The 10,026-nt window shown below is 41.8% G+C and overlaps 1 protein-coding gene and 1 pseudogene across 1 annotated transcript; both read left to right on the plus strand.

The window, feature by feature from the left end:
• The first annotated feature begins 204 nt into the window (after window positions 1-204).
• On the plus strand, window positions 205-2,266 carry LOC148874642 (ubiquitin C-terminal hydrolase 12-like; annotated as a pseudogene).
• A 2,950-nt stretch (window positions 2,267-5,216) lies between these two features.
• Window positions 5,217-7,223, plus strand: LOC148874643 (uncharacterized). Its single transcript, XM_088967485.1, has 2 exons — window positions 5,217-6,855; window positions 6,957-7,223. The coding sequence occupies exons 1-2, from the start codon at window positions 6,312-6,314 to the stop codon at window positions 6,983-6,985; spliced, it is 573 nt and encodes a 190-aa protein (XP_088823611.1). The 5' UTR covers window positions 5,217-6,311; the 3' UTR covers window positions 6,986-7,223.
• Window positions 7,224-10,026: the final 2,803 nt, after the last annotated feature.

Below are 10,026 nucleotides of genomic sequence, written 5' to 3' on the forward strand. Positions count from 1 at the left end.
ACTTCGATGTTTTGTCTGTTTTCTTGGTCTTGCATTTGAACCTGCAACTTTGGCGACTGGTTTCTGCAGCTCCTCTCAATGAGGAGGGAGCTCGGGCGAGTGACAATTAGACACTTGCCTTCCAGGACGCCGAAGCTGAAAACCGTTGGAGAGTCTTTGACTGAGGAAGAGAGGGCTGCGTGTTTGCTTGAATCGTATCGGGACATGGACGAGGAGGTAGAGGATTTTTAAGTCTTCCTTCGGGTGAGTACTATTATAGGATCTGCAGCTTGAATGCGTAACCGTTGAATTTGAATTCATTTTTTTTTTATGCAGTTTATGGTTTTGGGTTGAGAAAATGGTACTGAGGTTAAGGATTTTAAGTAGAGTGAGCAAATCATATCGTTACAGGTCTATTTGAAACTGCAATCGCATGTGAATGCTGGAATTGGTAGCGGAGCAAAGAATTCGACTGCATTTCTGAAGGCTGCTACGATGACATTGCTTCACACCATCAGTGGATCTGAGAAAACGTCCTATGTTGCTCTTATAAACAACTACCTAGCAGAAGATCAGTTCTTGAAGAGATACCTTCCTATAGATCCTTTCACTAATGATCTCTTTGAGATTGTAAAAGATGGCGTTCTTCTATGGTGATTTCCCTGTTAAGCCCTTTGCTTTAATTTGAATTTGGAGATGGTTTTTCTTTCTTGGTTTTGGGGCTTTGTAATCTGAAGGCATATTCTTTGATGTAGTAAACTTATCAATGTAGCAGTCCCTGGGACCAGCGATGAACGGGCAATCAATACAAAGAGGGTTCTGAACCCTTGGGAAAGGAATGAAAATCTTACACTATCCCTCATTTTTGCTAAGGCTATTGGGTGTACAGTAGTCAATATTTGCTCGCAGGACTTCATAGAAGGGTAAGTATAAATGTTGTTTCAGTTGTTAGTTCTTGTCAGTTTTCAAGAATATTTTGGTCCTGTCACTAGTTTTTTTATAGTTTTCTCAATATTCTATTCCATGCCAAAGTACAAAGAAGTTAAACCTATTAACCTAATATTCTATTAGGTTCTTTTCATATGAACCCTGAAGATTATCTAAAAAGTGCATGATAAAGCCTGTCAACTTCAAACAAGATTTGGAGTTTGCTATCTTTGTTTATTTCATTATTCTGCCCTGGCTTGTACAATAGTCGATACCATATGCTTGTTAAGTACAATGTTAAGTTACATGTTTGGTGCTGTTGTAGTGCACATCATCCATGCCTCTCAGTGAGCTATATGACCCCCAAGTAAGGGGTATCTTGTGAATGATACATGTATAGTTGAAGCTGAGGTTGCAGTCCGTAGGGTTGTGGATTATTGGACATATGATTCAAAAAAGGATACGGGTTATGTTGGACTTAAGAACCAAGGAGCAACCTGTTACATGAATTCTCTGCTCCAGACTCTGTACCATATTCCTTACTTCAGAAAGGTTAGAAACTTAGTATACATGCAGAAATTCTCTTTATCTAGTTCAGGGTAACTTATCATCTTATGAAGAAGAAAACCTTTTTTTTTTTTTGTCTGGAATTTATATATCAGGCTGTATACCACATGCCAACAACTGAGAGTGATATGCCATCGGGAAGCATCCCTCTGGCTCTGCAGAGCTTATTCTACAAGCTCCAGTACAGTGACAACAGTGTTGCAACAAAAGAGCTTACCAAGTCTTTTGGATGGGACACATATGATTCTTTCATGCAGCATGATGTGCAGGAACTTAATAGGGTTTTGTGTGAAAAGGTTGAAGACAAAATGAAGGTGTTTTTTGGTGAAGATAATCTTTTTTTTTACAAATTTCATCTCATTGCCAGGACTATTTTGATTTTGATTTTTTGTTTGGGTGTTCAGGGGACTGTTGTAGAGGGTACATACAACAATTATTTGAAGGGCACCATATGAACTACATTGAATGCATCAATGTAGATTACAAGTCTACAAGGAGCGAGTTATTTTATGGTATTTTTGTTTTAATTTCAATCTGAATTGTAGAATGGATTTTATTGCCCTTGCCAATCTCCTGTGGTGCTGAGGTGCCCATGTATAAATGACAGATCTTCGGCTTGATGTCAAAGGCTGTAAAAGATGTTTATGCTTTTTTTGATAAGTATTTAGAAGTTGAACGTCTTGAAGGTGATAACAAGTATCATGCTGAGCAACATGGGCTACAGGTATAAAGGCTGGATAACAATTAGTTGTTTTTTTGATAAATCTTAAGGCAATTAGTTGTTTTTGATTTTTGATGACCTTTTTCCCATCCCCTCCAAAATGCAGCATTTTATTTTTTCCCCAAGCAAATGGTACGTTAAATGCTAACATACCATTGATAGCATATTAATTTATCTTATTCATTTGTGTTAGACAGTTTTGTATGCCCTTAGCTTCAATCAAAATTGATGTACTTTATGATTTTATTGTAAATGAATAAAAGTACATATTTGATTCATGTTCCCTTGGTATGTTTCTGTGTATTACCCTTAAACTGGACACTTATTGAGACTCGTGTTAGTTTAGAATGTTCACAGCCAGTGGGTCGGTCTGGGAGACCTATCCTGACAAGGCTGACACTGTGGTGCCACCAAGTCGGTTGGGGTGGCTTGTCTCAGCTACCGGGGTGTGACCCTAGGCACATACAGTGTGGGATCAATTGAATCTTTGAACTGGACCAGATTTCTAGTATTGCCCTGGACCTTGGAGATTGATGGGCAAAACTGGAAAGTTACACCCGACCCCTAGACTCGATTATGATATTGCACTAGGTGTCGGATCGGGCTGTCTTTGATGTACTAATCAGTGAGATCCTTAGTGGGGATCAAAACCTGGGTATGTTGGGACAATCCGAGAATTCATCTGAGTGGGTGATCATAGTGATAGGATCAGCCCCTTTGTCGGACAAAGGTAATGATCGGGGATGTACTCTCACTATTGGAAACCAAGACTACCGGCAGCCGATTTCAACCGTTGAAATTTGTTTTTGCGAAGTATATTTTATATGAGATATAACAGTATATATATTATGGTTTCTAAAATGTTTGTAAAAGGTTTTAATTCCCGGGATCCATATAAGTGGAGAGTGCAACACTGTTCCTTGCAACCGAGGGAGAGGTCCTCTCTTGTCGGGCAGTGTATGATCATTATGGGCTGAGAGGTTAAGTGTAAGACCATTGAGGATAATACTTGATGGGATAATCTTGCATCTGCCCACAGTCCTTGGGTGTTACAAGGTGGCTTGGCCCAGGGACCACTTAGGGTAAGTATTGGGCCCATAGAGCCCATTTGATGGATTTCAGGGGGTGCACTGTCTTTAACAGTGCATTCGACCAGGCCTTGTAACAAAGGCTGGGCCGAACCCATGTGGCTGATGTGTAGATCAATGCTTGGGTCCCACGCCATACAAGGAAACCCAACTGGGCAGCAGTTAGGAAGGTTAAGTGAGCCCAAAAGCTTAATTGGCCTGAAGCCCATTTTGAACTGGGCTATTAATTTAGTTAATTAAAGGGGCGAATTCTGAGATAGATTAGCAGTTAGGATAGGGTCTTAATCCTATCCACTCAGAGAGTCCAGATCTGAATGTGATTTAGATTTAGAAACCTCCTAATAAGATTAGGATAAAGTTAATCTAATCTGCAGATAGGATAAGGGTTTATCCAAATATGATTTAGATAAGTACCTCCTAATGGGATTAGGAGCTGATCTTTTCAAGTTAACAAAAGGAAGGAGGGGGCGGCAGCCTTGAGAGGGAACAAGAAACACATCAGATCATCTTTAGTGCTGAAATCAAGAAGAGAGAATTCTGCACCCTACGAATACTCTCTTGCTGCCTCCCTGCTCTTGCCGCCCTGTTTGTCAGTTCGATCTCCAGCTGTGGGAGAAGTCAAGATTGGATCTTGACATCAGTTCTTTGAAAAATGACTGAAAAGGGAAGCTGTGCTCACATTCCATCCTGTTGTTTTTGTGAAGGACAGAGTTCTTGGGAAGAACACTGCTGATTCTGGTCCATCCTGTACTGCGCCATGTTCAGTGGGAGCAGCCTTTGGATCCTTCGTTGGGAGATATTACTTCTCCGTATCAGGTATTATTCTCTCCCATTCCTTTTGGTTCAGATCTGGTTCAGTTTAAGTTTCAAGATTGATCATTGAAAATATGATTTTCTAAATAGGGAATGTGATTCCTAGTTGAAAGGAGAGAAAAATTTTTGAAATTCGCCCCTTATTCTGCAATTTTTGGGCGTCCATGGGATGGATCTCTCATTCTCTTCAGTGGTATCAGAGCCACAGGTTCAAATCTTGAACCATTCTGTTTCAGATCTGAACCTGCGCAATTAGGGAGAAGGCATTCTACCCAATTTGCACAGATTTGGTTTTGGGAAATTTGTTCCCAAATCAGATGGGCAAATAATCTGAAATTAATTTTAAATAAATCTGATTATTATTTAGAATTGTTCTTTATAATTTTCTTGATTCATGGGTTGTTCGTACAAGAGGAGATCGAATTCTTGGTTTGCGTAGGGAACCTGTGTTTTTGCAGTTCTTGATTTATTTTGGGTCTGTAAATAATTTTTTTTTTTATTTTCTAGACTCAATGTATAGGTATTCGATATGATGTAATTATTAATAGAAATAGGATTTTTATTTATTTTATTTTGGATCGAAGATGGCGGCGCATAGAAGGAGATTTCGCAGGTAAGAGAAATGCTATTTGCGATTTACAGTTTGTGAAACTGCATTCTGTGATCTAACCTCTGTTTTGCAGGAAGGATTGTGTGAATAGCCCTGTTTGACAGATTCTTGTTTATCCTTTTAACAGTATTTAATTTTAGATTATTTTCTTGAATTAAGGATTTAATTAAAAATCAAACACTAGACCCATTCGAACCAAGATTGGTTCAAAACTGTTTGGACCAATTCTAGGGTTTAATCAAGGCTGAATGTCAGCCCTAATTTCCCACTAATGGGCCTAAGGATTGATATTTAATTAAATGGTTAATTCGGCCCAGCCTGTAAAGGCCCAGTTTTAAATAGTTAAAACTACAAAAGCCCATTTTAAAGGATAAAGCTATATGGGCCGAACTGGGTAACCCTAATTCAGCCCATATACCTAGATAATATTAACGGTTAATATTATGGAATTTTAATGGGCTTCCAACGGGCCTTACAGATAATTAATTGATTGGATCAATTTATCCCTGCATGTGATGTATGGATGTGTGATGTGCTGCGTACATGGGCCATAAGTACTTGGCCCATGCTCATTCGACAGTGGCTCTTGCGCACACCATGGCTGAATGCACATCATTGCCATGGTGTCCATTTTGGTCATTGGATGACTTCCCTCAGTGGTGGGCCCCACACCTCATCAAGAGGTTGCGTGCGGAACCCTAGCCGATTTAAGGCCCACCAAAATCTGGTTTTATGAAAGTCAGTGGGAGCCACTTTGGTTTGACCTAAATCAAACTAGGGCATAATTTTGTTCCCTCCAGCTAATATGAGTGCATGTGATAGGGAGATTCATATGATGAACTCTCTAAAGGCCTTCCATCATTAGCATGAGGATGGGTCATTCAGTAATGAGGAAACACACCAGAAAATGGGCTATCCATTTACTGTTGGGCTTGTCTGAGTGTTTCATAAGATGATAGAGGCGTCATAGACCGATGTGGGAGGGGTTTCACCAGAAAATGGGAACTCTCTCACGGTACCTTGGCGTTCACGAATATGATGGGTAAGCACTCACTGGACAGAAAGGTTTACCTGAAAACGGCTCTGAACCTTGTCTGACAGAGGCCAAAGGGAAAACTCATATGATGAATGGATGTGATAATTCACAGAAAGGTGGTGGGGTTATGCAGCTGAAACAGTTGGCTCCATGCACCCTATGTGATTTTCCACATTTCCAGAGACAACCCGTAGTCTCCGTCACTAAGAGAGGAGGAAAATCTCAGAGATGAATAAATGGAAATGGATCGTAGATTAAAATCCATATCTATGAAATGAACATGAATCAAATTAGGTTATGGACTGATGTTTGCTCTTTTATCAGAAAATGGCAAACGGATCTTTTGCAAAACTACTTGATGACAACAAGTTGAAGGGCCCAAACTATGCTGATTGGTACAGGAACCTTATGCTGGTCCTAGCTTCTGAAAAGCTGGACAAAGTGGCAAAGAATCCTGCCCCGGAGCGTCCGGGTGATAGGGCTTCTGAGGCCTGAAGGAGAGACTATCAAGAATGGGAGGAGAAAAACTCCCTTGCCCGGTGTTACATCATTGCCTCCTTAGACAACCCGATGCAGAGGCAGTTCGATCAGATCGAACTTGCCAAAGACATATTGGATAGTCTCAGGACAATGTATGAAGAGCAGAATCGTTCTACTCGACAAAAGGTCTTGAAACAGTTCATGACCGCACAAATGTCCAAGGGTCAACAAGTTCACGACCATTGTCTTTGGATGATGGGATACATCAACGAACTGGAGGCTCTTGGATCCGGGCTGGACCTTGCTACCGAGATAGATACTATCCTTAACTCTTTGCCTCCTTCCTTTAATCCGTTCATCATGAACTATAACATGAACAAGCTGAATGTCAGCTTACAAGAGCTCAGCAATATGTTGCAAAGAGCTGAGGAACTGATTAGAAAGGATGAGCCTGTAGCCATGCTTGCTGAATCTGGCAAGACAGGCAAGAGAAAGAGGAAGGCAAAGAAGCCTCAGAAGAAAGCCACTAAGAGCAAGAAGCAGAAGAAAGACAAAGCATCGGATGCCTGTCACTTCTGCAAGAAGACCGGCCATTGGAAAAGGAATTGTCCTGCCTACCTGGAATCCAAGAAAGGTAACTTCGAAACTTGTGTTATAGAAACCAATTTGTTGGTAGCTTCTGCTTCCTGGTGTATTGACTCCGAGGCTTCGACTCATGCTTGTAACTCACTGCAGGGGTTCAAGGTAAGCAGAAGGCTGAGTGAAGGAGAAGTCACACTCTTCTTGGGGACTACTGCAACTGTTGCAGCCGCGGCCATAGGAACCGTGGAATTAATTTTTAGAGAATGAATAATTGTACTGAAAGTCTGTCTTTATGTACAAAATTTAAGGAGAAATTTGATTTCTGTCTCAAAACTGTGTGCAGATGGTTATTCTGTCTTCTTTAGTAATACGATTACTATTAAAAGAAACAACAGATTCATCGCATACGGGGAACTGGAGAACAGTCTCTATGTTCTACATCCTTCTCTAGAAACTAACATAACCGAAACTACGTCGGCTGAAATCCCTAAGAAGAGAGCTCGTGATACAGTTAATCCCACGTGTCTGTGGCATTATCGACTTGGCCACATCGGTGTTGACCGAATCACAAGGTTGGTAAAGGATGGTCCTTTGGATTTTCTAACTGTAGAAGATCTTCCTACTTGTGAGCCTTGCCTATAAGGCAAGATGACGAAACGGCCATTTAACGGTAAGCCTGAAAGATGTACGGGCACACTTGACCTAATACATACTGATGTGTGTGGTCCCCTGAGTGTTAGGACACGAAATCAACACGTGTATTTCATCACCTTCACAGATGATTTTTCACGATACGATTACGTGTACCTAATGAGACACAAGTCTGAATCCTTTGAAAAGTTCAAAGAGTTTAGACAAGAGGTCGAGAAACAGTTAGGGAGAGAGATTAAGGCCCATCGATCAGATCGAGGTGGTGAGTATCTCTCTGATGAATTCAGGGACTACTTAAAGGACAATGGGATAGTATCACAATTAGCTCCTCCTGCTACACCACAATTTAATGGTGTTTCGGAGAGGAGGAATAGGACCTTATTGAATATGGTCCGGTCGCTTCTCATACACTCAGAGTTACCCACATCCTTTTGGGGTTATGCATTAGAGACTGTGATTTATGTGCTGAATCGGATTCCAACCAAATCGGTTTCGAATACTCCATATGAACTTTGGACCGGAAAGAAACCAAGTGTCAGACACTTGAAGATTTGGGGTTGTCCAGCACACGTTAAAAGAACGAGTGCAGACAAGTTGGAATCCAAGACCAGCCGTTGCCTATTTTTAGGCTACCCAAAAGGCTCTGTAGGTTACCTATTCTATGACCCAAGTGAGCAGAAAGTGTTCTGCAGTCGTAATGCGCAATTCTTGGAAACCGACTATATCCTGGACACCCATCGTCAGGAAGTTGTTCTTGATGAGGAGAGCTCAGGAGCAGTGGGAGATGTCCCATAAGTTCTAGGTAGTGACCAACCTAGAAGATCCACTCGGGTATCCAGGCCACCAGTCCGTTATGGTTATGACCAGGATAGTTACCTGGTGGAAACCTTGACTAGTGAGGAGGATCCCGTGACTTACACGGAAGCTATGTTGGACATAGATTCCCAGAAGTGGGTGGAGGCCATGAGAGTAGAGATGGACTCAATGGAGACCAATGGAGTCTGGACTCTAGTAGATCCGCCCTCCGGGGTAAAAGCAATCGGTTGCAAATGGATTTACAAGAGGAAGAAGGGCCCCGATGGTAAGGTTGAGACCTTCAAGGCTCGTCTGGTGGCGAAAGGGTACACTCAGAAAGAGGGCATCGATTATGAGGAAACCTTTTTGCCTGTGGCCATGCTTAAATCCATTAGGATCTTGCTAGCTATAGCAGCATACCATGATTATGAGATTTGGCAAACGGATGTCAAAACTGCATTCCTGAATGGAGATCTTACTGAAGATATCTATATGCAGCAGCTGCAAGGCTTCATTGCTGCAGGTCAGGAAAACATGGTATGTAAACTTAATAGATCCATTTATGGACTTAAGCAAGCTTTTAGAAGTTGGAACATCCGTTTTGACTCTGCCGTCAAATCGTTTGACTTCGAGCAGAATCCGGATGAACCCTGTGTTTACAGGAAGTACAGTGGAGATAAGGTTACCTTCTTGGTTCTGTATGTTGATGACATTCTACTCATTGGGAATGATGTAGGGATGTTAACTACGGTGAAAGTATGGCTATCACAGCAATTCTCCATGAAAGATCTTGGAGAAGCCTCCTATATACTAGGTCTTCGACTCTATAGAGATAGATCGAAGCGGATAATAGGATTATCCCAATCTGCTTATATTGACAAAATAGTCAAGAGATACAGCATGGAAAACTCCAAGAAAGGAAATGTTCCTTTCAGGCACGGAGTCACTCTCTCTATGAAGATGTCTCCCAAGACTTCTGAGGAGATTGATGGCATGAAAGACATTCCCTATGCCTCTGCCATAGGGAGCATCATGTATGCCATGCTGTGCACTCGTCCTGACATAGCTTAGGCAGTGAGTGTAGTAAGCAGATTTCAGGCCAACCTAGGGCAGGAGCATTGGACTGCTGTGAAAAACATACTTAAGTACCTTCGAAGGACAAAAGAGTTTTGTCTAGTATTCGACAGTAGCTCACTACAGATCCAAGGGTATACAGATGCCGATTTTCAGTCAAACCCAGATGATAGAAAGTCTACATCTGGATATGTTTTCACGATAGGATCGTGTGCTGTTTGCTGGAAAAGCAGCAAACAGGGGTCCACTGCAGACTCCACGACCGAGGCCGAGTACATTGCCGCAAGTGAGGCTGCCAAAGAAGCCGTATGGATGAAGAAGTTCATTCATGAGTTGGGAGTAGTTCCGTCCAACACATCACCCATCCCATTGTTGTGTGACAACAATGGAGCCATTGCTTAGGCTAAGGAGCCACGAGCCCACTCGAAGTCGAAGCACATCGAGAGGAAGTACCACGTACTGCAGGAGATTGTTGGTAGAGGGGACGTCCTGATTCAGAAGGTAGCGTCAGCGGATAATGTAGCAGACCCATTGACAAAGCCACTATCACAGAAAGTGTTTGAGAAACACGTGGAAAGCATGGGACTCCAGCTAGTACCTGATTGGACCTAAGTGCAAGTGGGAGCTGTTAGACAGTTTTGTATGCCCTTAGCTTCAATCAAAATTGATGTACCTTATGAGTTTATTGTAAATGAATAAAAGT

This window comes from Nelumbo lutea, chromosome 1, assembly GCF_056320005.1.
Source record: "Nelumbo lutea isolate HS-2025 chromosome 1, American lotus-T2T, whole genome shotgun sequence".
In the NCBI taxonomy this organism is placed as follows: domain Eukaryota; kingdom Viridiplantae; phylum Streptophyta; class Magnoliopsida; order Proteales; family Nelumbonaceae; genus Nelumbo; species Nelumbo lutea.

Bases quoted from the DNA above. Each gene is read 5' to 3' on its own strand.
- LOC148874643 (XM_088967485.1), top strand. From the start codon at position 6,312: ATGCAGAGGCAGTTCGATCAGATCGAACTTGCCAAAGACATATTGGAT. The intron at 6,856-6,956 runs GTAACTTCGAAA...AACTCACTGCAG, and splicing joins CTACCTGGAATCCAAGAAAG to GGGTTCAAGGTAAGCAGAAG.